The sequence below is a fragment of the Actinia tenebrosa genome, unplaced genomic scaffold (assembly GCF_029948245.1).
Source record: "Actinia tenebrosa isolate PJP-AT-01 unplaced genomic scaffold, QUT_ActTen_1.0 PGA_scaffold0__85_contigs__length_37466705, whole genome shotgun sequence".
NCBI lineage: Eukaryota > Metazoa > Cnidaria > Anthozoa > Actiniaria > Actiniidae > Actinia > Actinia tenebrosa.
The window spans coordinates 6693053-6720438 of NW_028292569.1; the positions used below are offsets into that span (position 1 = coordinate 6693053).

At 37.0% G+C, this 27386-nt stretch overlaps 3 protein-coding genes across 3 annotated transcripts; 1 reads left to right on the plus strand and 2 right to left on the minus strand.

Annotated features, from left to right (window-relative positions):
• Positions 1 to 201: 201 nt before the first annotated feature.
• Positions 202 to 26628, plus strand: LOC116308813 (uncharacterized). Its single transcript, XM_089027914.1, has 15 exons — positions 202 to 298; positions 2084 to 2380; positions 2881 to 3166; positions 4315 to 5306; positions 6074 to 6292; positions 21335 to 21493; positions 22051 to 22146; positions 22447 to 22526; positions 22616 to 22677; positions 23036 to 23207; positions 23659 to 23764; positions 24267 to 24381; positions 24743 to 24897; positions 25043 to 25217; positions 25957 to 26628. Exons 1-15 carry the CDS (start codon positions 275 to 277, stop codon positions 26514 to 26516), a joined length of 3498 nt encoding a protein of 1165 aa, XP_088884040.1. The 5' UTR covers positions 202 to 274; the 3' UTR covers positions 26517 to 26628.
• On the minus strand, positions 6294 to 17026 carry LOC116305347 (uncharacterized). Its single transcript, XM_031715241.2, is given in 2 exon segments — positions 6294 to 13904; positions 13907 to 17026. Coding segments are annotated over 2 exon segments (9609 nt in total). The 3' UTR covers positions 6294 to 7415.
• LOC148913361 (uncharacterized) lies at positions 17094 to 20063 on the minus strand. The gene is made up of 2 exons (XM_089025764.1): positions 19857 to 20063; positions 17094 to 19736 (listed from the first exon to the last, which is right to left on the minus strand). The coding sequence occupies exon 2, from the start codon at positions 19257 to 19259 to the stop codon at positions 17094 to 17096; it is 2166 nt and encodes a 721-aa protein (XP_088881890.1). The 5' UTR covers positions 19260 to 19736; positions 19857 to 20063.
• Positions 26629 to 27386: the final 758 nt, after the last annotated feature.

Consider the following 27386-nt stretch of genomic DNA (forward strand, 5'->3'; position numbering starts at 1 on the left):
AGTTAATGTGTCTTTGAAAGAAACTTTTTGATTTATTTTTCGAGCAGAGCAGAGCTGCTTGAAAAACTCAAACTATTCCAGGTACTTCCGGTTGGTTTGTATTTTCTTTCGGAGAGTCATCGGTAATCCGAACTTTATTCGTAGAAGGCTCGGAAGGCGCGTTCGGCGCGTGACACTTCGTGACACTTAACTCGATAGGTTCACACTAAACGAACGGACTGCAGTCTGATTTTCTTGGCGTAAATTACTTTTATTACGCTTCTGTTACAGCCAAATGAGCAATGGAACGATGAAAAAGGTATGATAGCTTCTGTTCATCCAATTTTTGTATCTTGTATTAAGTATTTTTGCTTTTGTGGTTGATATTGTGAAACGAAGCTTCGAGGCCTCAGGGAGCCCAATCCAGAAAAATATCAGGATATTGAAGTACAGCATTTATTATCGTCTAATATTATATAATGGCTTTATATTTTCTACCCTGGGTTTCAGAGGGATTTTTTTCAGGGTATATATTTTCATTTAATATAAAGAATTTATCCTTTTATTGCTTAGGTTTCCTGCTTAAAAATAAAGTTAAAGCTATTTTTTTCCGCGTGTTTTTCATTCAAGTTAATTAGTTTACTTATATGCATAACAATTAATATTGCCTATTTGGACGCGTAATTCTTTGTAAAACTAAAAATTGAGGCGGACTTGAGTTAAAAAGTCTTTAATATAGATATGACTTTTGGATTATGCGTTTATAAGGATATATATATAGCATGATACTACAATATTTTGAGGAAATTACATAAATAATATGTGTAGATTTAAGAATTCAGCTTCCAGATTATCTAGAAATCTTGTTCATGTTTTTAATCATCTTATTTATTGTTGTTTATGCTGTACTTCTGGTTGCTGTTTTGAAGCTATAATGTAGTTGTTTTCTTATATAGTCTGATATAATGGACTACTGGACAACAATGTGGCAGCCATTTTGCCAGGGGGTAGAACAAAACAAAGATGACAGAAAATATATAGAGTTTTGTGTTTTTTGTCTTTCTCTTATGGGTAAAAGTGATCGTTGTCCCATCTTAATTCATCTTTAATTGTTATATTCTCTTGTGGTGAGCTATTAATATCAATCGACATAATTACTGTAAGTAAGCTTTTATTTGCCCCCTGGATGCCCCATAATGTCTAGCAATACAACATGGCCACCATATCGTAGAAGTAGTCCATTGCGTTTGCTGTTGACTCAGTAGTAGAGTACACAGATATGTGTAATGGATTACTTCGACGACAGTGCCCATCTTGAACTGCAAGGCATTATGGTTGGTTAAGGAGACAAAACAAAACAAAGATGGCAATCAATGAAAGTAAAACATGAAATACAAATTCTAAAACATGAAGTAGACCCTTTCACGGTTTCCGACTCCACATTGCTTGGGGGCCACATTGAACAGAGGATTCTCCATCTACAGAAAAATAACGAAAAACGTATCTCCTTCCCCATCGCTTCTTAGTAAACTTGCCTCCAAGCAATATGGCATCGGGTCTATTGGGTGAAAGGGTCTATTGCTTATCTGCTTTGAGGTAGCTTGTTTAATATTCAAAAGATAGTATACAATATTTCAGACTGGTTATTAATTATTATTGTTATTAATTATATTGTTATTTATTTATTTATTTGATTGGGCAAGCGGAGTACAGTTAAATCCCAAATTGTACTCTGTAGAGTCCCAATTGAATTGCTCAATTTTGTTGAGCATATCATAAACAAAAAATTACACCATCTTCTTGTACAGTTCAAAATTTATAGATACTCGTGATGTTTTGAAAGTTTTCAAAATCGGACTTGCTTTAAGGCTCGTCCAATTTTGAAAACTTTCAAACATCACTCGTACCTATAAATTCCAAATTGTACTCAAGATTGTGCGATTTCCTATACTAATTTAACAAGGATTGCTTATCTAATGGTCAATTTGAAAATAATGTTTTTTCGTTTTGGTGAAGAAGCATACTTTTCCAGATCAAATGTTCTAGATAAACCATGCTCAAGGTTCACAGATTTAATGTGGCTAAATCTACCTGTATTTCATAGGTTGGGCAGACATCATCTTCAAGCAAAAATAACGACAAGTCAGATTCTTCTGTTGAAGCAAAATTTCTCCCAAACCCTACTTCCAAAACTCCCATTTCCGCTCTCTCTCCACATGTCCCAGAATTTGTCCCAAAGTCTTTTGCATTGAAGAAAGAAAGTCCATCCATTCAAAAATCTGCTAAATATTTAGAAGAAAAGCCTCTTAGTAATGTTCAGGCAGTGGAGGGGTTGTCAAGGAAACCTGGAGTCAGTGGTGAGCCCAGCAGCCGAGGATGGTGGGATGAAGCACCGTTAAAGGTAGGAGTTATTTGTATATATACTTTATAGACCACAAACCCCTACAGCTAGATTGCTCTGACAAAGGACTAACGTCCGAAACGTCAGTTTCACCATAATGGTTTCACAAAGCTTCTTACGGTGATTCAATTTATCTACAAGTTCCTGCTGCTTTATTCAGAAACACTGACACAGTCCACACTAGTACTCTACTAGTTATCACCACTCATACAGCTAGATTATGTTATAATTATAACATTATTCCCCTTCACTGTTCCCAGTGCCATCTTGAAAGGTAACCATGCCTTGAGTGAAGAACAGTGGTGACTCTGTAATGATAAAGACCTTTTTTAGCACCCATGGTAATAATTATTATAATTCCTCTAACATTTCAATGTCACTGCTACATTATCTTCACTTCAATGCTCAAGCATGGCTACCTTTTTCAATGGCACAGGAAGCTGTGGATGAGGCTGTTTGCTCAAGTTAGCATTGAAATGTCTTTTTCATTCTTTGTATAGATTGAAATTGATGTAACCACTTCTAGAAATGCACCCAAACCACTCCACTCAACGCAAGGACTATTAGGAAGAAGTTCCAGACATCCAAGAGAGAATAGAACAGAAGTTGCTTGGAGACCAAAACGATTTAGTGAAGAAATGGATTCAAACTGGAGGTTGCGTCAATCAGATAGTGATCAAAAATGTCCTAAGAATAATGAACAAACATTTGCAAGAGATAAAAAGGACATTCACTTCAGGGATGTTCAACAAAAAAAGGAACATTCTTTGTCTAGATCAGTTGAAGGTACAAGGTTTAGGAATGAAAGTACTCATGATAGTTTTGATTCATCAGCTTTTTAATTATAAATCTGTAGTTTATAAAGAAGAACGATGGCACCAGAGGAAATGGCTGGAGGCATGGAAGATTGCTAATGAATCACATGCTCTCTTTAATAGAGACGGTGGAAGAACATTGCCTGATAGCTGTCGTAGCTTGATAGGCAATTAAGATCATATAGCGTATCTTAAAAGACAAAAAAAAAAAAAAAAAACGCGTGCAATTAATTCTCCTTTCATAACACGCGCGCCCCTAGCAACTGATACATTTAACTTTAGCACGCGCACATTGTTATGTTGCGTGTTTTCTTGTAAAATTGTCACAACCGTTTGCACTGATGAAGAGCAAGATGGTTGAAAGCTTGGCTTGATTTACAATTAAAAAGCTGATGACTCATAACTATCATGAATCTTAACTTGGCTTACAAACACTTATTGGAAATGAAAGTACTGTTTTGTCAGAAAAATGTACATGATGGATCTTCTCACAAACATTTACATTTATGTGTCAAAACATATAATTTGTTACTGTACTACATTCATTAGCAGTGGTTTGATAAAACATTGAATGTGGAGGTAGTGCGTAACTGAAAAGTTTCATCTATAGCCCACTTTTGAAATATGCTTCGCTTGTCATGCACAAAGATCTCAGTGCAAGGGTTTGTGCATAATGCTCAGTGATTCAAAAAATGAAAAAATAATAAATTGAATTTTACATGTAGCTTTGTACTAAAACCTTTGTGTGTGACAAGCAAAGCATACACTTTAATAAAGTTAGTCACCTGAAAACCTACAAAGTTGAGACCGACAAGGATTATGGGTAGATACATTTTACACGTTCAATGGCTTGATAACTGTTCATGGACTTGCGAATCTTTTACCTGGTACAGTCTCACCTCTTCTGAGCATCATCGAGCTGCAGTTCTAAAAAAGTTTTGTATATATATGCTTTTTTGATATGAAAAGTTTCCCATGATGCTCAGTGATCTCAGCTTTCTAGGTTTTTGGTGACTAACTTTATTGAAATAAGTGTATCTCAGAAGTAGGCTATTCAAAAGGTGCTAGAACAACTATACGCCTTAACAAATAAAAATAATTATTATTTTTAATTAATAGATGATGGACAGCAAAGAATTGGAAGGATAGGGGCAAGTAGAGGAAGAGGTAGAGGAAGGACGGCATGGATGAACAACACCCCAAACCAGAATAACAGCATACAAAGTGTTGAACCAAAAGATCTTAAAGTCTCAGATCAAGATAATGTTAAACGAATTGGACGTGGGCGTGGTTGTCGGAGCAATAATTTGGACCATGCTGGAATTGCTGTTCCTAAAAAGACTTCAAATTCGGGAGAAATTTCGACCAGTAATAAACATAGTAACCTAGATTTAATGGGAAATGAAAAAGAAATAGATGGGAGTTCAAAAGCAGAAGATGATGGATGGATTGTAGTTGGAAATAAAAAGAAAATGGAGGAACAGAAGGGTTCTGAAAAAGGAACAGATGAAAAAATGAGTACTGGCAATCAATTCAGTGCAAAGTTGAAAAAATTGAATAAAAGGGATGATAAGGTGATTGTGATAAATTCTCAACAAAAAATGGAAAGATGGAGAAGGAGAAGAGACGAGAAGAAAGAAAGAAGAGTGGACAATAATGAACAGAAAAGAAAGACTTTTGAAGATAAAGAAATTACTTCAGAAAATATAATTACACCGAACGATTTTGACAGACAAAGAAAACATTATGAAGGAAAGAGCAAAGCTGTCCTGAATAGTGTAGGTATTGAATCTGAAAGTACAACTAACAAGACTACTCAAGAGAAAGAACCAAAAAAGGTAGAAATTGTAAAGATAATAAAAACTGAACAAAATCAAAAAGAAATGAAAATTTTGCTGAAAAAGAACAATGAGAGGAAATTGCCCCATGAGGAGGAAGCAGTTTGCAAAGATCCTGGATTTGAACTTTGTGAAGGTGATGATGAATTCCCTGACTTACAAGCCTCAAGTAAAGCATCAAGTACTTCTCTGGCCAGTGATTGGTTGTCGGGTGGGAGTAGAATGCCAATTATATCTTACAGTGCTGTATTGAAGGCCATGCCAAAGCCTAGGGTAGGTTGGTTACAATTGTATTGACCTTCAGGTGTTGCTATGTTGGATGGATAGGTTCCCTCCCTCCCTTCCTTCCTTCCCTTCCTTCCTTCCTTCCTTCCTTACTCATTTACTCTTTCCCTTCCTGACCTCTCCCTTGTTCTCTTCAAACAACATCAATTTTCTTCAACCTTTTTCCTCCCTATCTTTTTGATCACCTCCCTACTTTGCTTTCCCCTTCACCTTCCACTTTCCCTTTCCCTCCTTCCTTATTTCCTATTATCCTTCCAGCCCCCTCATTATTTCTTATTCACTTTCTTCTGGCTGCCTCTCCTTTCTGGCCCCCTCCTTCCTTCCCAAACTACTTCCTTCATTCTTTTGTTGCCTCACTCCCCCTTTTTCCTTCATGCTCCTCCCTCTTCCTGACATCCCTTTTATGTGTGTCTCCCTACCTCCCTTACTTGCCTTCCTTTCCCTTCCCCTGTTACCATCTTATACAGTGTACTTTTCTGCCTCTTTCCATGCATTGCTTCTTCCCTCCTTCCTGTCTCCATTTCTGCCCTACTTCCTCATCCACTTATCCACACCTGCATACATACCTCCCTCCTTACTTGCCTTCTTACCTTGTGATTCCTTTCTGCCTCCTTATTCCTTACATGGTCACCTTCTTCCCTCCCTCCTATCCTGTGTATCTTCTTTCCCTTTGCCTTACTTCCTTCCTATTTCTCTGTCTACTCTTTGCATTCATTCTATCAATTTACCTAATACCTAACCATTCTCTATGATAGACCCAACCATCAAGAAACTTACCCAATGAAAAGTACTCCAGTACAACACCAGATAAACAAGACCATGATGAGAATGAAGGTCCGAGTAAAAAGAAGAAGAAAAAGAAGAAGAAGAAGACAAAGGACTATGATGGCAACACTAAACAAGTACCTCAGGAAGCAAAGAAAACCAAACAACCCATGCAGTTTGATCTAGGAGACTGGCTGTCAACAATAGAGGTATGTAAATCTTGTGTGTTTATTAAAAATTTTTTATACTAGATGTTTACAGTGCGACTACTCTTACCAAGACCAACCAAACAAGTTTTTCACAAATTATACGATCAATATAGGATACTCTAGCAATATCTAGAGTGAATTTTGTTGAATCAACAAGTAATATATGCAGTATGAGTGGTCGTGCTGTATCAGATATACAAACTCGAGGCGTACGCGAGAGTTTGTATATCGGATACAACACGGACACGAATACTGTAGATTACTTATCAAACATCTAGGTTAGTTCCTTTGTGTTTCGCTTAAATTTTCGAGATAAATATGAATCTGGCCAAGAAAATCCATCTTAAATTTTATGCAATGAACAGGATTCTGTATCTGATTTACAAAACTCTTCACGGTCGTGATTTCTGTTGTGTTTTCCTCATGAATTATTAATGAGTTTAATAACACAATTATGAAGACAGCATAATTATAACTACAAAGCATCTGTACTATATGTAGTATATATGGCATAGGTAACAAGTAGAGTACAAACACTAAAAGTGTGCAACACTTTGCACTATTTAGAAGTAAATAGTGCTAATTAAACAATAGAAAACAATAGGATTAGCATAATTTAGCAGTATTTAATGGTAATTATGTTGCACACTTATATTTGTGATATTTGTGATACTGATATTTGAGCAGTACATATATAAAACATAATTTATAAGTGCTTAAAATATGTCTACAAAACAGACGTTTCGAGACGTGTGTCTCTTCATCAGTGTTCAAGCCCTATCGATATATATAATCAATATATAATAAAAAATATAAAAAACCGCCCTTTTTTCACGAGGGTAGCACTTAATAGCCAGTGGCTAACAAACCTGTGGCCCTCATTCCATGATCGAATTGGAATTTAGGAGTTGATTTTTGCAGAGGGAAGAAAACCGGAGAACCCGGAAAACCCTCGAAGCACAGGAGAGAACCAACAAACAACTCTACTCATATACAACACCGAGCCCGGCGGGACTCGAACTCGGGTCGTATTGATGAGAGGCGAGAGCTCACACCGCTACGGCACCCGTGCTCTCTGTGCTTATAATATATATGATATTTGTGCATCTTATCTTGAGAACGCTCACTGTAATGCATACTTGATCTCTTCTTTTGTCTGATCCCATCCATGAGTGGTTACAGCCTTGTAAACCTCCATCACAAGATTTGGAAAATATTCCAAGAACACAAAGTCTTCCAGTAGAAGTTTTTTTGTCGGTGTTGGTCGCGAGCTTCCTGATACGTGTGCAATGGCGTTTCGTATGAAGCGCACTAACTCTACCATGGAAAAAGGATCATATGGCATTTTCCTTTTCAGCATCATTTTGGTGTAAATGGCTGGCATGTGTACATAACCTGGGTCATTCCATTTTACATGTTTGATTACGGTATAAAAGCTTGCTTCCAGATCTGTCACAACAGCAGTCAAAGGAGAGGTCATTTTAGCACGTGGGCATTCAAATTCTGGTTGATTGCCAACAGCTGTGAGAAGATCCAGCTTTTTCTTCTTTGACCAGAAGAAAGGATGATCCAATGCTTTATCTGCAGATGGTCGTTCTTTTTCATCTCCATCAAGCATTGCTTTAAGGAGATTAGCTGCTTCAGGACACAGAGAGTCGTCCCATCCCTCCATGCTGCAATTCAATATGTTTGCTTCAATCTCGTGTTGCAGTGCGCCTATTCGGGGGGCGAATGGATGTTTTTTCACTGACAGAATATAATGAAGAACAAGACCACAGGCAAACACATCAGATGAATTGGAATGAGCTTTTGTAGACGTTAGCACTTCTGGAGCAATCCAGCACCTGGTTCCAGCATTAGTGCCATACACTGTAGTAGAGTTGCAATCGATGCGGCGGCTTAGACCAAAGTCAGCAATCTTCAAACAAAGTTTGGGATGCCATTTGTAGAGAATATTGGTTGGCTTGAGATCTCGATGAATGACGCTGTGATCGTGTAGGAATTTTATTCCCATGAACACATCTTGGCAAAGCTTTACTCCGATGTCTACCGATATCTTATGGTCAAGGAGTCCATCAAGATTTCCCTCCATCAGTTCCAATATAATATAAGAGAAGTATTCATCTTCAAAGAAAAATAAATAACGGACGACTTGTTCGCAATCTGCAAGCGCAGTGAGATTTGTTATTTCTCGTTTGTCTTCTGGTCGTTGCATACGTATCTTCTCAATACGTTTGATGGCCACTTCTCTTCCATCTTTCTCGTTGATTCCTGCAAATACAGCACCAAATGACCCGCATGCCAAATGGTCTTTGTGGTACCAGTATGGCCCTAGCTGCTTACTTTCAAGATGCCTTGCCACTTTTCGCAGTTGGCGTTCGTGACTTTTGGAAACCGATTTCCAGTTCTTAATTTTTTCTGGAAATTTATCAAGATCTATAAGCTCCTTTAAAAGTTCTATGAGCGCAGGACACTTGGCTGCTATTTCTAAACAAGTCTTACCTGTTGTATCAGGTATTCTATAATCAGCTCCGTGGACCCGTAGCAGTTTTGCCAAACTCCAGTGGACAGTAGTTTGGATTTCATCTAAAGGTAAAACCTTTGATACTTCTACGGTATTCCTGCAGCAATAATGAAGCGGAGAATCTTCATTATCATTTCCATTCACTGGGCATTTAGTTGAACTCAGAATCATTTCAGCGGCATCTTTTTTCCAATGTACATTAGGTAATTTGTCTTTGCAAATTGTAGTCAAAAGAGAAAATAACACCAAGGGATAAGCTGTGTTGTACTTGTCACAAGCAACATCTACGAGAGCTCTGGCAAGGTCATGGCACTCGGATGTTATGAGTACGCTCAAAACACATTCACCGTGTCTGTCAGCTGTCCATGGATTAAAGCCTTTCTTAAGGGCAGTCCTCCAGAACTCAGTGTCAGAAGCCATCAAAATATCAGGATACAATGAACCTCGATTATGAACAGACTTGTTATTTGTCGCTGCAACAAGGAGGGGTGTACGTCCTGATAAATCCACATCGTTAGGGTTCGCTCCAGCATCGAGCAAAAGTTCAGCAGCAGTCCAAGTTCTGCAGAGATGTAGAGGTGTTTCCCCATTTTTGTTTTTGACATGCAGTAGTGCTTTATTTTCTCTAAAATGATCCAAAATCATTTTTAAAAGTTCATGGACGCTATAAACTTCAGTAACAGGACTCGTATAGTCTTCATCCAGTGGTAATTGGAGCTTTGCCCAGAGGTGAAGTACCGTGTTTCCATCCTTATCTTGCGCATTGGGAAAAACGTCTTGTCTCGTGTATGCATTTAGAAATACTTTCGCTAGCTCTAGGGCGACCTCAGAAATCTCTTTTCTCAATTCATAATTACGTTTGAAGAAGCCATGGTGGAGAAGTTTTATGGTTAAGTGTAACACAGACTCTTCACTCCCAGTTTTTGCTTCAACACTCGACCCATGTTCTACCAGGAAACGACAGACAGCTGCTTGTATCACAACAGCAGGCAAAGGTTCTTCCTCTCTGGAAATCTTCTCTATTGTACTGGTTAGACAATATAAAAGTGGCGTTTTGTCTTGATGATTCGTTAGGTGGAATGATACATTTAGTTTCCCTAGCAGTTCACATACTTCCATTACAGAGTCTTGTGTTACACCATAAAATGCTAGTTGAGTTGCATGGTGAAGACAGGTGTTTCCATCTGAATCTATGGTGTTTGGGTTGGAACCTGCAATTATTTCCAGTAGCTCTAGGGCAACATCAGAAACGTCTTTTCTCGATTGACTATTACGTTTGAAAAAGCCATGGTGAAGAAGTTTTATGGTTAACTGCAAGACATTCTCTCCACTCCTAGTTTTTGCTTCAACACTGGATCCATGTTCTACCAGGAATCGACAGACAGCTCCTTGTGTCTTGACAGTTGGCCAAGGTTCTTCCTCTCTGGACAACTTCTCGATTGTACTGGTTAGACAATATAAAAGTGGCGTTTCGTCTTGATGATTCGTTAGGTGGAATGATACATTTAGTTTCCCTAGCAGTTCACATACTTCCATAACAGAGTCTTGTGTTACACCATAAAATGCTAGTTGAGTTGCATGGTGAAGACAGGTGTTTCCATCTGAATCTTTGGTGTTTGGGTTGGAACCTGCAATTATTTCCAGTAGCTCTAGGGCAACATCAGAAACGTCTTTTCTCGATTGACTATTACGTTTGAAAAAGCCATGGTGAAGAAGTTTTATGGTTAACTGCAAGACATTCTCTCCACTCCTAGTTTTTGCTTCAACACTGGATCCATGTTCTACCAGGAATCGACAGACAGCTCCTTGTGTCTTAACAGCTGGCCAAGGTTCTTCCTCTCTGGACACCTTCTCGATTGTCCTGGTTAGACAATATAAAAGTGGCGTTTCGTCTTGATGATTCGTTAGGTGGAATGATACATTTAGTTTCCCTAGCAGTTCACATACTTCCATTACAGAGTCTTGTGTTACACCATAAAATGCTAGTTGAGTTGCATGGTGAAGACAGGTGTTTCCATCTGAATCTATGGTGTTTGGGTTGGAACCTGCAATTATTTCCAGTAGCTCTAGGGCAACATCAGAAACGTCTTTTCTCGATTGACTATTACGTTTGAAAAAGCCATGATGAAGAAGTTTTATTGTTAACTGCAAGACATTCTCTCCACTCCTAGTTTTTGCTTCAACACTGGATCCATGTTCTACCAGGAATCGACAGACAGCTCCTTGTGTCTTAACAGCTGGCCAAGGTTCTTCCTCTCTGGACACCTTCTCGATTGTCCTGGTTAGACAATATAAAAGTGGCGTTTCGTCTTGATGATTCGTTAGGTGGAATGATACATTTAGTTTCCCTAGCAGTTCACATACTTCCATTGCAGAGTCTTGTGTTACACCATAAAATGCTAGTTGAGTTGTATGGTGAAGAGCAGTGTTGCCATCTGAATCTGTAGTGTTTTGGTTGGCACCCAATTTGATAAGACGTCGAATCACTTCAACTGCTGCTCCGGACCCAATCAGTTGTTTATCATGGCTTTCTTCATGGATCATGGTGGAGATCTCAATTATAGTTTTGCGTTTTCCCACAGGAAACAGGACTTGAAAAATATTGTTTGAAGCATATTCCTTTGCCAACGTCATTAGCTTAGAAAGAGAACCCACGTCGATATCACGAGAACCAGGCTTGAAGTACAGCGTTTTACAGAATGTAACACTTGCTATAGCTCCCAGAATTATGTTTCTTTCAACTTCTTTGCAATCAGTCAGGAGATTGAGTCCATCTTGTATGTTTGGAGTTTTTTCTGATAAACAAAAGATGCATTTCTCGATAAAAAATGTCAAAACACTGCAATTCTCATTGAGATGTAAAGTGGCTTCTTTGTCAAGCAAATACCTCGCAAGTTGAAGTGATTGTGTCATAGCGTAGAAGAGTGGCGTTCTTCCATAACGATCTCTCACATCCACTTGAGCACCTCCATCCTCTACCAGCACACGTGCCATGAGACCGGCTTTACCACGACTGTTTACAAAAAACAAAGCGGTTTTCCCGTCATTATCAGTAATGTTGACATCACCATGAGCATCAATCAATGCACGAAAGATATTTTTATTGTTCCTTTGTTGAACAGCATAAAACAAAGTAGTTCTACCACCTTTATCTGTAGCATTGACATCAGCACCACACTGGATTAGTTTTTCGACCATTTTTTCACTTTCTTTCTTTACAGCATAAAACAAAACAGTGTAGCCATCTTTATTGGTAGCATTGACATCAGCACCACCCTCGATTAGTTTTTCCACTATTTTTTCATTTTCTTTCTCTACAGCACAAAACAAAGCAGTTTTTCCATCTTTATTGCTTGAATTGACATCAGCACCACCATCGATTAGTTTTTCCACTATTTTTTCACTTTCTTTCTTTACAGCATAAAACAAAACAGTGTAGCCATCTTTATTGGTAGCATTGACATCTGCACCAAACTCAATTAGTTTTTCCACTATTTTTTCATTTTCTTTCTCTACAGCTTGAAGCAAAGCGGCTTTACCATATTTATTGGTAGCGTTGACATCAGCACCACACTGGATTAGTTTTTCCACCATTTGTTTATTTTCTTTCCATACAGCAAAAAACAAAGCTTTTATCCCATATCTATTGGTTGCATTCACATCAGAACCAGACTGGATTAGTTTTTCAACTAATTGTTCATTTTCTTTCATAACAGCAAAAAACAAAACAGTCGAGCCATCTTCATCGGTAGCATTGACATCAGCACCACACTCGATTAGTTTTTCTACTGTTTTTTCATTTTCTTTCTGTACAGCATAAAACAAAGGAGTTTCGCCATATTTATTGGTAGCATTGACATCAGCACAACACTGGTTTAGTTTTTCCACTGTTTTTTCATTTTCTTTCTCTACAGCATAAAACAAAGGAGTTTCGCCATAATTATTTGTAGCATTAACATCAGCACCACATTGGATTAGTGTTTCCACTATTTTTCCATTTTCATTCTGTACAGCATAAAGCAAAACAGTGTAGCCATCTTTATTGGTAGCATTGACATTAGCACCACACTCGATTAGTTTTTCCACCAGTTTTTCATTTACAGCAAAAAACAAAGGAGTTTGGCCATCTTTATTGCTTGCATTGACATCAGCACCACCCTCGATTAGTTTTTCTACTGTTTTTTCATTTTGTTTCTGTACAGCATAAAATAAAGGAGTTTCACCATATTTATTGGTAGCATTGACATCAGCACAACACTGGATTAGTTTTTCCACTGTTTTTTCATTTTCTTTCTCTACAGCATAAAACAAAGCAGTTTGGCCATATTTATTGGTAGCATTGACATCAGCACCACACTGGATTAGTTTTTCCACCATTTTGTCACTTTCTTTCTGTACAGCATAAAACAAAGATGTGTAGCCATCTTTTTTGCTTGCATTAACATCAGCACCACCCTCGATTAGTTTTTCCACAATTTTTTTGTTTTGTTTCTGTACAGCAAAAAACAAAACAGTTTGACCATTTTTATTGCTTGCATTGACATCAGCACCACACTGGATTAGTTTTTCCACTATTTTTTCATTTTCTTTCTCTACAGCATAAAACAAAGGAGTTCCGACATAATTATTGGTAGCATTGACATCTGCACCAAACTCAATTAGTTTTTCCACTATTTTTTCATTTTCTTTCTCTACAGCTTGAAGCAAAGCGGCTTTACCATATTTATTGGTAGCGTTGACATCAGCACCACACTGGATTAGTTTTTCCACCATTTGTTTATTTTCTTTCCATACAGCAAAAAACAAAGCTTTTATCCCATATCTATTGGTTGCATTCACATCAGAACCAGACTGGATTAGTTTTTCAACTAATTGTTCATTTTCTTTCATAACAGCAAAAAACAAAACAGTCGAGCCATCTTCATCGGTAGCATTGACATCAGCACCACACTCGATTAGTTTTTCTACTGTTTTTTCATTTTCTTTCTGTACAGCATAAAACAAAGGAGTTTCGCCATATTTATTGGTAGCATTGACATCAGCACCACGCTGGATTAGTTTTTCCACTGTTTTTTCATTTTCTTTCTCTACAGCATAAAACAAAGCAGTTTCGCCATAATTATTTGTAGCATTGACATCAGCCCACACTGGATTAGTGTTTCCACTATTTTTCCATTTTCATTCTGTACAGCATAAAGCAAAACAGTGTAGCCATCTTTATTGCTTGCATTGACATCAGCACCACGCTGGATTAGTTTTTCCACCAGTTTTTCATTTACAGCAAGAAACAAAGCAGTTGAGCCACTATCATCGGGTGCATTGACATCAGCACCACCCTCGATTAGTTTTTCCACTATTTTTTCATTTTCTTTCTGTACAGCAAAAAACAAAGCAGTTTGGCCAATTTCATCGACTGCATTGATATCAGCACCACCCTCGATTAGTTTTTCCACTATTTTTCCATTTTCATTCTGTACAGCATAAAGCAAAACAGTGTAGCCATCTTTATTGCTTGCATTGACATCAGCACCACGCTGGATTAGTTTTTCCACCAGTTTTTCATTTACAGCAAGAAACAAAGCAGTTGAGCCACTATCATCGGGTGCATTGACATCAGCACCACCCTCGATTAGTTTTTCCACTATTTTTTCATTTTCTTTCTGTACAGCAAAAAACAAAGCAGTTTGGCCATCTTTATTGCTTGCATTGACATCAGCACCACACTCGATTAGTTTTTCTACTGTTTTTTCATTTTCTTTCTGTACAGCATAAAACAAAGGAGTTTGGCCATTTTTATTGCTTGCATTAACATCAGCACCAGACTGGATTAGTTTTTCCACCATTTTGTCACTTTCTTTCCATACAGCATAAAACAAAGCAGTTTGGCCAAATTCATCGACTGCATTGATATCAGCACCACCCTCGATTAGTTTTTCCACTATTTTTTCACGTTCTTTCTCTACAGCATAAAACAAAGCAGTTTGGCCATATTTATTGGTAGCATTGACATCAGCACAACACTGGATTAGTTTTTCCACTGTTTTTTCATTTTCTTTCTGTACAGCAAAAAACAAAGGAGTTTCGCCATATTTATTGGTAGCATTGACATCAGCACAACACTGGTTTAGTTTTTCCACTGTTTTTTCATTTTCTTTCTCTACAGCATAAAACAAAGCAGTTTCGCCATAATTATTTGTAGCATTGACATCAGCACCACACTCGATTAGTTTTTCCACTATTTTTTCATTTTCTTTCTCTACAGCAAAAAACAAAGCAGTTTGGCCATCTTTTTTGCTTGCATTGACATCAGCACCACCCTCGATTAGTTTTTCCACTATCTTTTCATTTTCTTTCTGTACAGCAAAAAACAAAGCAGTTTGGCCATCTGTATGTCTTGCATTGACATCAGCACCACCCTCGATTAGTTTTTCCACTATTTTTTCATTTTCTTTCCATACAGCATGAAACAAAGATGTGTAGCCATCTTTTTTGCTTGCATTGACATCAGCACCACCCTCGATTAGTTTTTCCACAATTTTTTTGTTTTGTTTCTGTACAGCAAAAAACAAAACAGTTTGACCATTTTTATTGCTTGCATTGACATCAGCACCACACTGGATTAGTTTTTCCACTATTTTTTCATTTTCTTTCTCTACAGCATAAAACAAAGGAGTTCCGACATAATTATTGGTAGCATTGACATCTGCACCAAACTCAATTAGTTTTTCCACTATTTTTTCATTTTCTTTCTCTACAGCTTGAAGCAAAGCGGCTTTACCATATTTATTGGTAGCGTTGACATCAGCACCACACTGGATTAGTTTTTCCACCATTTGTTTATTTTCTTTCCATACAGCAAAAAACAAAGCTTTTATCCCATATCTATTGGTTGCATTCACATCAGAACCAGACTGGATTAGTTTTTCAACTAATTGTTCATTTTCTTTCATAACAGCAAAAAACAAAACAGTCGAGCCATCTTCATCGGTAGCATTGACATCAGCACCACACTCGATTAGTTTTTCAACTGTTTTTTCATTTTCTTTCTGTACAGCATAAAACAAAGGAGTTTCGCCATACTTATTGGTAGCATTGACATCAGCACAACGCTGGATTAGTTTTTCCACTGTTTTTTCATTTTCTTTCTCTACAGCATAAAACAAAGCAGTTTCGCCATAATTATTTGTAGCATTGACATCAGCACCACACTGGATTAGTGTTTCCACTATTTTTCCATTTTCATTCTGTACAGCATAAAGCAAAACAGTGTAGCCATCTTTATCGGTAGCATTGACATTAGCACCACACTCGATTAGTTTTTCCACCAGTTTTTCATTTACAGCAAGAAACAAAGCAGTTGAGCCACTATCATTGGGTGCATTGATATCAGCACCACCCTCGATTAGTTTTTCCACCATTTCCTCACTTTCTTTCTGTACAGCATAAAACAAAGCAGTTTGGCCATATTCATCGACTGCATTGACATCAGCACCACCCTCGATTAGTTTTTCCACCATTTTGTCACTTTCTTTCTGTACAGCATAAAACAAAGGAGTTTGGCCATATTCATCGACTGCATTGACATCAGCACCACCCTCGATTAGTTTTTCCACCATTTCCTCACTTTCTTTCCATACAGCATAAAACAAAGCAGTTTGGCCAATTTCATGGACTGCATTGATATCAGCACCACACTCGATTAGCTTTTCCACTATTTTTCCATTTTCTTTCTCTACAGCATAATACAAAGTCCTTTTGCCATCTTCATTGCTTGCATTGACATCAGCACCAGACTGAAATAGTTTTTCCACCATTTCCTCACTTTCTTTCTGTACAGCATAAAACAAAGCAGTTTGGCCAATTTCATCGACTGCATTGACATCAGCACCACCCTCGATTAGTTTTTCCACCATTTCCTCACTTTCTTTCTGTACAGCATAAAACAAAGCAGTTTGGCCATATTCATCGACTGTATTGACATCAGCACCACCCTCGATTAGTTTTTCCACTATTTCCTCACTTTCTTTCTGTACAGCATAAAACAAAGCAGTTTGGCCATATTTATTGGTAGCATTGACATCAGCACCACACTGGATTAGTTTTTCCACCATTTTGTCACTTTCTTTCTGTACAGCATAAAACAAAGGAGTTTGGCCATATTCATCGACTGCATTGACATCAGCACCACCCTCGATTAGTTTTTCCACCATTTCCTCACTCTCTTTCCATACAGCATAAAACAAAGCAGTTTGGCCAATTTCATGGACTGCATTGATATCAGCACCACACTCGATTAGCTTTTCCACTATTTTTCCATTTTCTTTCTCTACAGCATAAAACAAAGGCAGTTTCGCCATCTTCATTGCTTGCATTGACATCAGCACCAGACTGAAATAGTTTTTCCACCATTTCCTCACTTTCTTTCTGTACAGCATAAAACAAAGCAGTTTGGCCAATTTCATCGACTGCATTGACATCAGCACCACCCTCGATTAGTTTTTCCACCATTTCCTCACTTTCTTTCTGTACAGCATAAAACAAAGCAGTTTGGCCATATTCATCGACTGTATTGACATCAGCACCACCCTCGATTAGTTTTTCCACCATTTCCTCACTTTCTTTCTGTACAGCATAAAACAAAGCAGTTTGGCCATATTTATTGGTAGCATTGACATCAGCACCACACTGGATTAGTTTTTCCACCATTTTGTCACTTTCTTTCTGTACAGCATAAAACAAAGGAGTTTGGCCATATTCATCGACTGCATTGACATCAGCACCACCCTCGATTAGTTTTTCCACCATTTCCTCACTTTCTTTCCATACAGCATAAAACAAAGCAGTTTGGCCAATTTCATGGACTGCATTGATATCAGCACCACACTCGATTAGCTTTTCCACTATTTTTCCATTTTCTTTCTCTACAGCATAAAACAAAGGAGTTTCGCCATCTTCATTGCTTGCATTGACATCAGCACCAGACTGAAATAGTTTTTCCACCATTTCCTCACTTTCTTTCTGTACAGCATAAAACAAAGCAGTTTGGCCAATTTCATCGACTGCATTGACATCAGCACCACCCTCGATTAGTTTTTCCACCATTTCCTCACTTCCTTTCTGTACAGCATAAAACAAAGCAGTTTGGCCATATTCATCGACTGTATTGACATCAGCACCACACTGGATTAGTTTTTCCACCATTTCCTCACTTTCTTTCTGTACAGCATAAAACAAAGCAGTTTGGACATATTTATTGGTAGCATTGACATCAGCACCACACTGGATTAGTTTTTCCACCATTTTGTCACTTTCTTTCTGTACAGCATAAAACAAAGGAGTTTGGCCATATTCATCGACTGCATTGACATCAGCACCACCCTCGATTAGTTTTTCCACCATTTCCTCACTTTCTTTCCGTACAGCATAAAACAAAGCAGTTTGGCCAATTTCATGGACTGCATTGATATCAGCACCACACTCTATTAGCTTTTCCACTATTTTTCCATTTTCTTTCTCTACAGCATAAAACAAAGGAGTTTCGCCATCTTCATTGCTTGCATTGACATCAGCACCAGACTGAAATAGTTTTTCCACCATTTCCTCACTTTCTTTCTGTACAGCATAAAACAAAGCAGTTTGGCCAATTTCATCGACTGCATTGACATCAGCACCACCCTCGATTAGTTTTTCCACCATTTCCTCACTTTCTTTCTGTACAGCATAAAACAAAGCAGTTTGGCCATATTCATCGACTGCATTGACATCAGCACCACCCTCGATTAGTTTTTCCACCATTTCCTCACTTTCTTTTTGTACAGCATAAAACAAAGCAGTTTGGCCATATTTATTGGTAGCATTGACATCAGCACCACACTGGATTAGTTTTTCCACCATTTCCTCACTTTCTTTCCATACAGCATAAAACAAAGCAGTTTGGCCATATTCATCGACTGCATTGACATCAGCACCACCCTCGATTAGTTTTTCCACCATTTTGTCACTTTCTTTCCATACAGCATAAAACAAAGCAGTTTGGCCAATTTCATGGACTGCATTGATATCAGCACCACACTCTATTAGCGTTTCCACTATTTTTCCATTTTCTTTCTCTACAGCATAAAACAAAGTCCTTTTGCCATCTTCATTGCTTGCATTGACATCAGCACCAGACTGAAATAGTTTTTCCACCATTTCCTCACTTTCTTTCTGTACAGCATAAAACAAAGCAGTTTCGCCATCTTTAGCGATAGAATTCACATCAGCGCCAGACTCAATTAATTTTTTTAGCAATTTTTTATTGTCATTCCTTGAAGCGAAAATCAATGCCGTTCTTCCATCTTTATCTTTAGCATTTATATCAACGCCACACTCTAATAATTCTTCAGCTCTTTGCTCATTGTCCTCGCAGACAGCCCACAAAAAATCGTCGTTTACAGTGGACATTTTCTTCTGTTTCTCTTATTTTATGTATTATTAAGTATGATGTGACCTCAAATGTAACATTTGTTCTGTTTCGTGAGGTAAATGATTAGGCTTTGATTTTAACGTGTAATCCTTTAATAAAGAAAAGTTTTACTCATTTATTGATTTGCTTGCATGCCTGCCGTCTTCCAATTTTTTGCTTGTTTACTCGCTTCTTCATGCTTTCATTCTTTCTTAAAAGTAAAGAAGCTTTAACCTGTGTTTTGTCATGGTTGACTACTACATCAGGTGTGAGACGGTCTTCACTGTTGTTTCAAAGAATAGAGCTGGGTTTTCAGATGCTCCTGATGTAACGAAAGTGCCTAGTTGCATTCTTGAATCGAAAGCTGCAAGCAAATTTATGTACCTTAAACTTGTCGTCCTCAGGATTGAATCTCAGTTCTTAAGTACATCAAGATCTTCATCAATTGAATCAATCCAAGTCGATAATTCCAAGTTCTGTCGAATGATATTTTCAAAGAAATAATAATATATCGAAATTTAATTGAGCGTCGATTCTAATGAAAACATTCACTGAATGTGAATACTTCGAATGAGGAATTTGCCAACATGAAGTACCTTGAGTCAACAACATGCCACTGTATTGCTGCAAGGAAGATCTACCATCACTTCAACCGATTCAAAAAGCTGCCAGCTCCTAATTTGTGGTGGTTTGAAGTTCATATAGGAAATGATGACATTAACAGAAGAAGCAAATTCAAACCCCAGAGAGGTCTTTGTTTTGTAATTTGGATCTGCAACTCTGCACTTTTTGTGTATGCATGAGAAGACAGATATGGTTGATATGAGGGAATGAACCACAGGGCCACATTCCTAGACGATGTTTACCAAAATCAGTTCACTGAAGCAAGAAATGAAAATGCTCTTATAAAAAATATATATATAATAAAAAAGACTTAAGAAAAATAGCAAAAAAATAAGAATGACAGTGATGATCATAGTGTAGATGGTGATGATGATGATACATGAAGGTGTTCTAGGACAAGTTGTTTCTATTTTCAGTTCAACTGTTTTGATTAGTTGATCAACAGACTCCTAGACAGAGCAAAATCAGTCCACTGAAGCAAAAAATGAAAATGCTCTTATAAAAAAATACATATAAAAGACTGAGGGAAAATAACGAATATTAAATAATATTAAATGATAATTACTAGGATTCGTTGCAAGAAATTGGTAGTGATTATTATAGTGTAGATGGTGATGATGATACGTTTGAAGTGTTCTAGAAAAATCTTTTGTGTTTTCAGTTCAACTGTTTTGGTTGATTGGTTATCGATGTTGATCAATAGATCAGACTTCTAAAGAGCGGTATCCTGCGTTCAGCCGGAATAATTTTATTTCGAGAGAAATTATACTGGCTGACTAACAGAGTGGGGATACTTGGACTAAGGAACAAAATCAGTGCTCTAATACGCATGCGTGTTCTATAATCGGTCGTATTGTCATTTCCAGACCCTACATCCCTTTTGTTTGCCACCAAGACACGATAAAGAGCACATTTCCATAAAAATATTCAATGAGGTTTCATGCTCAAGGAGTTTTGAAGCATCAAAATGACAACTGTCAAGGAGCATAATACGATCTAGAATTCAATGTGGCGTACCAGTCGAACAGAGCGAATCCGCATTGTTTTCATGTTTTAATACGAATATTACTAGGTAAATTATTTTTAAGGTCATATTTTAAAAGTAATATCTTTTTGCCTGAGTTTATTCGAGGTATTTTTACAGTTTTCAAGGATTTTTATTATTTTTTTATCATTTTATTTTGAATAGGAGATATTAGAGTTCTGGGCTCGGTTGTACGAAGCCTGGATAGCGCTATTCGACGGATAAAACTTATTCAGTGGATAAAAGTATTGGATAACTGCATCGACTTATCCACTGGATAAGGATTTTTTAAAAAAAAACTTGAAAACTAAAAAAATGTAAAATTATTTCAGCGAATTTCAAGGAATTTAGGGATCAGATTGAATCCTGGGACTTTTATCATCCATGATGGCAAGATATTTAACTTCGTCATTTTATTTCCTTCAGAAAATTCCTCCCAAAATAAGTAAAGATAAAGAAACCCATCCCAAGAAAGCAGTAACCATAGCAACTGGAGTCTTACAAATCAAGGTCAAAGATCAACCTTCAGCCACGTCACGTGTACCAGCAGTGAATGTTACTCATGGCCTGCCAACTACTGATAAGGTAGGACAAGACTTTTAATCATAGCCTGCGATGCTTTGTGGTCAGCGGTTGTCGTGAAGAAATAAAACGAAAGAACAACTGCTTGAGAGCTTTCCCTCTCTTCTCCCACATGCCCGCACCAAACTTATTGAAATAACCGCAAACAGCCAAGTAGCGTAGGCTATATTTAGGTACTTTTTGATTTCCATAAACTCGGCCTGCCACAGGAATCCCAATCACAAAAAATGCAGAGTTACTTGCAAATTCACTTCAGTGACTCAAAACAGTGACTTCAAGTCAAGGTTAGACTTGATAAAATATAATAGTAAATGTATGAACACAGCAGTCCAACCTCGACTTGGAACCATTGTTTCCTTGTCACTCAAAATAATTTAGGAAAGGTCTATTGCTTCAAGTAGAGGCTGAGCTTGATAAAATACAGTAAATATTTGAGCACATCAAGTCCAGCCTCAACATTGCATAAGGACAATGGCTATGCTTGAGTAATAATTCATTAGATATTGGATTTAATTCCCTTCCTATTTAATAAGATGTTTACTATGTTTTATTATTGTTAGACTTTTCACAATATCTTGGATTCCACTGCTCCTGTCGTCAAGAGAGGAAAAGAAAGAGAAACACCCAAGAAGAAAAAACCAAGCCAAATGAAAAGGGTAAACAAAACTTACCCTCCCTCCCCTCCCTTCTTCTACCAAACATAGCACCCTCTCCTCCCCACTAAATTATAGACGTCAGTCCCCCTGGCCTCCCCTTAATATATCGTAAAAATACCACTCAATCCCCCTAAGTTGTAGTATATTTGACTCTCATCCACTTTTTTATTTTTTTCCTCCTAAACATTGTTCAAACCCCACTACACCTAAGAACGTAGCAACACGTTCTTTCCCCTCCCCCCTCCCCCTAGAAACTCTCCCCACTACCTCCCTCTAATAAATCTCGATTGTTCTTTCAAGATCATCCTCAAAGAAAGAGAAGAAAAAAGGAAAGCATCAGAAGGAGAAGGAAATCAAGACGAAAATTCTGAATCCCAAAGGTTGGTTAAATTTAAAAGGAAAATGTTAAATTTTGCCCGTTTTTTCGACCACAGGTATCCCAACTAAAAATGTTTAATTCTTTTAATAGTTTGGCTGAAGAGCATCATTCTTCAGAGGAGACGGGCGACGGACACAAATCTGAAGGAAAATGTAAGCTTGTTTTTAATTCAGTTGAACACTATGAGAAAAGGTCTTTTCATAGAAGTTTGGCATGATCACGTGACGGCATCCATATTGGATGGCAAAAACGACAGAATTGTTTTACATGAATTTTTTTTTTACATTTTTCAGAGTTAAGGGAACCTAGTGTTCTGGACCCGGTTGTAAGGAGAGTGTATAGTGCTATCCGATAGATAAATCCTTATTCAGTTGATGCTGTTATCCAATAAATTTATCCACTGGATAAGATTTATCCGTCGGATAGCGCTATTCACCTTTCGTACAACCGGGCCCAGCCATTTTATATCTACACAAAAAATAACCTCTTTCCAATATTTCCTATCATTAGCGTCCAGCGAAGACAATGACTTAACTGTCCTTCAGTCAAAAGATGATGTCAAAACCCATCACCATGGAAACGCCGATGATACTGCCGCTGACCTCAGCAGTGATGTTGATCAGACTGTTGCTCCTTCTGAAGATGACGTCAAGGCTCAGATTCATAGTCGAAGATTCCGAGAGTGAGTTATAGACAGTTTACCTTTCTCTTCTGTCCTCGAAATACAACAGTTTTACATTCGATGCATAACACTGTTTTTTATTTATTTTATTTAAACATATTTAATCACAAATTTACCCCAAGAGCAAAAAAAATCATCGAAGGGGTCTACATATCTATTTACAAAAAACGCTGTTTCTGAAGACCACAGACTCATTTGCACAGGCTTAGCATCGTTTATCAGTCAGCTATTCACAGATACCATTTAAAGTCCTTGGGATTTCAAAAACATTGGTATTGTTCAAGCTGCACATTCTTTACATTAAAGCTGACTTTTGCAAATGATTGTACTTGAATCTATTGCTCAAACCAACATGGACACTGTGTGAGTAAGGCGTATGGTGAACACCGCATTTCTATTGCACAAGATAGGTAAATAGTGATAGGTGTAATAAGTGTTTGTTTTGTTCTAGGTACTGTGATAACGTGATGGATAAAGAACTCAACAATACTACACTTCAACTGCTTCAGAAACTGGTCATGTTCCAGGACAGACAGTACCACAAGGATCCCGTCAAGGTAAAACATTTAAGAAATGAAATATAAAACAGTTTTAGATACTCTGATCACATTCTCGTATTCAGACCCTTCTCGTTTCTGGCGAAAAATAGATTTTTCGTTAGAAAGCTGAATAGGCTTTGGGTACGAGAATGCTCTGACAAAAAAACACGTGGGATTCTGCGAGAACACTAGAGAAGTGTAGGCAACCATTCCTATTAAATAACAAGCACAAAAATTAAGGAAAACACTTTTATTTTTCCCATAGAGAAAGTTCAAATTCAGAAGTTAAGCGTGAAATAATGACGTGAGCGTTTTACACACTCTCATCTAAAATGGTATTTCGACCAATCAGGGCGCGCGTTAGAACTCAATTGTATTTTAAATCTAAATCGATTTGTTGAACGTACTGACAGCCAATCACATCTCGTATCATGAACGGTTATTATAGTTGCTAAAGCCTAACGATGCAATAAATAATTTGCTGTTATGTTTTTGAATTTTTTTTTTTTTTTTTTTTCAGTCCAAAGCTAAGCGACGTTTCGTGGTTGGGTTACGAGAGGTTACCAAGCACTTGAAGCTGAAGAAAATCAAATTGGTTATTATATCACCCAACGTGGAGAGAATTAAAAGTGCAGGTAATGATTGTCATCATCATCATTATTATCATCATGATCATCATCTGTAATCATCATTTTGCATCATGAACATCATAGCATCATCAACATCATAATTATCATCACTATCATTTATCATTGTCATGTATCATCATCATGATGTTTCATCATACAATACAATAAAGATCATCATCATCTTCATCATCATGCATCATCATCATATATCATTACCATCACCATCCGTTTCATCAAACAAACACCAACAAAATGAGTATTCTATTCCAGGAATGTAACAGGTACATTGTACCTTTACTTCCATCTATTATATTTCTTCCCTTGTTATTCCACACATATTCCACGATCACTTTTCTTTATTCCACAGGAGGCTTAGATGACACTCTTCATAACATCATTAGTATTGCACATCAGAATGGGGTCCCTGTGGTATTTGCATTACGACGTCAAGTCCTGGGTCGAGTGTTACACAAAAAGGTCCCTGTTAGTGCCATTGGGGTCTTTTATTATGATGGTGCCGAGGTATGACTTAAGTAAAGGATCCTCAAAGATTCACAACTTGCATTCACTCGGGCTATTTCTCTAGATAAAAATGTTTTATTAATCTTTTACTCCATTCATATAACAGGAAGCCTTAGTAAAATAATAGTGTACTTTTTTTTGCCAGGATGAGCATAAGAAACTCATGGATTTGACAGAAAAGGCAAGGGACGTTTATGCACAGAGATGGAAAACAGCTTATGAAGAACTAGTGGAGAGAATTCAGAAGGAGAGGGCTGTGGAAATGTCACGTGATGTTCAAGAGGAGGGCTCATCACGTGATCAGTGTGGGGAGAAGGCAGGTTAGCAACTATTTGATGGTAAAACAATAAAGTAAAAGTTCTGTAGTTTTTTGAGTTCCAAATAATTACCGCTGTGTTCCTTGATTACAGACTCTTTTACTCAGCTTAGCCTCGAGTCAGTGTCTAAACAATCATAATACCAGCGGTAAAGTAAAAAACGTACAACTTCAACAATACAAACACTTTGAAATTCCATGGACCTTCACTGGAGCACGTGAATATTCTAAACAAAATCGAGGCTAACCTTGAGCAACAGAGAACTCAAAACTGGAGTATTCAAAGCTTCAAAATAGCTTGAAAAGCTACCATTGAAAATTATCTTGAGAAGAGAAGATAAAGGGAAAATACAAAAGATATTGTACAAATTCTATCGAGTAAAAGTATGATCTCTTTAATTTGTGTTTTTCTGTTGATCTTGCATCCAAGTTAATTTTAAGTAGACACTAATTAAATTAAATTAATTGATTTTTAAGTCAATTAATTTAATTAACACTAAAATTAAAATTGAAATTGAAATTAAAATCAAATTAAATAAAATTTCAAAATATATTACTATGGGTCAGTAGGATATTCATTTTTCATTCATTGATCTATGAAAGATGGACTATTAGGTTTTGTCGTCATAGCATTTTATTTTTTGCAACTCTTCTACGAACGTATTCTTTAAAAGCTGCTTCCATGTTGCAAAAAGAAGAGAAATATTCCTAAATTCTTTGTTGAAGTAAACCTTCATTTTCAGAAATTCCAAATGAAAGCGAAAATGAACTGAAAAATGAAAAGGACAAAGTATTTAAAGATAGCTACTGTGGAAAAATGAGAAAAATGGAAGATGATGAAGAATCTGAATGCAATAAACATCAAGAGTATGAATGTGAAAGAGAAGAAATGATAAAAGATGAACTCTTGCAACAAAAAGAAGATAGCCCAAAAGAAAATTGGGAGGATAAAGAATATGAATGCAATAGAAATGAAGAGAATGAATGGAAAAGAGAAAGGCATATGAAAGATGAAATATTGGAACAAAATGAAGATAACCCAGAAGAAAGTGAAGATGAAGATGATTTGGAAACAGAAAACATTGGTAGTGACAAAATGGAACTGAAAAAAGAAATGAAAGATGATATCTTGGAACAAAATGAAAATAGCTCAGAAGAAAGTGAAGATAAAGATGACTTGGAAACAGAAAACATTGGTAGTGACAAAATGGAACTAGATGAAACAAATGAGAAAGAAAATGAATGGGACGTTAAAAATCAGTCTGTTTCCATTGAAAAGGACTTACAGGTGGAAGATCTATGATAAGAGTGTAACTAGAGGAGACTTTCTGAATGTACTAAGTTGATATTCAAAACTATAATCATATATTTGCAATCTATGGTGTCAAATAAAGCACTGCATTCTAGTATGTTTACTTTTTTGTGTGTCAAAATTTGTATACATTTATTTTACCTCTAAATGTAGCTTTATCTAGTCATACCCATACATTCGTGTCGAAAATATTCTAAATAAATGGAGATACATCGTATCAAGTGCACCTTAGAATTTGAACAATACTTGGTTATGAACAGGTTTTGTATATAGCCTGAGTATGTATTTGCAGAATTGATCAAGCATTTATGTAAAGTTCCTATCTTGACTGCTGAAAGGGAGGGAGTTCAGCGGCAGAATTGTGGGAAATCAAAATATAATGGATAAACAAAAGGATTCTGGAAATAATTTGAGAGAAAAAAGGAGGATTTGAGAACCAATTGGTTGCAAAGTTAAAAAAAAGAATGAAAGAGATGATAAGAATACTGTGTGAATTCTCAACCTCAACTGGAAAAATGGAAAAGAATAAGAAATGAGGAGAAAGAAAAACAAAATGGACAATAATGAACAGAAAAGAAAGACTTTTGAAGCTTTTTGAAGATAAAGAAATTACTCCAGAAATTATAATTGCAACAAAAGATTTAAGCAGACAAAGTAAAGATTATGAAGGAAAGAGCAAAGCTTTCTTAAAAAATAGTAGTGTAGGTATTGAATCTGAAAGCAAAACCAACAAAACTATTCGAGAGAAAGATCCGAAAAAGGTAAAAATTGTAAAGATAATAAAAACCGAACAAAATTAAAAAGAGATAGAACTTTTGCTAAAAAAGAACAATGAGAGGAATTTACCCCATGAGGAGGTAG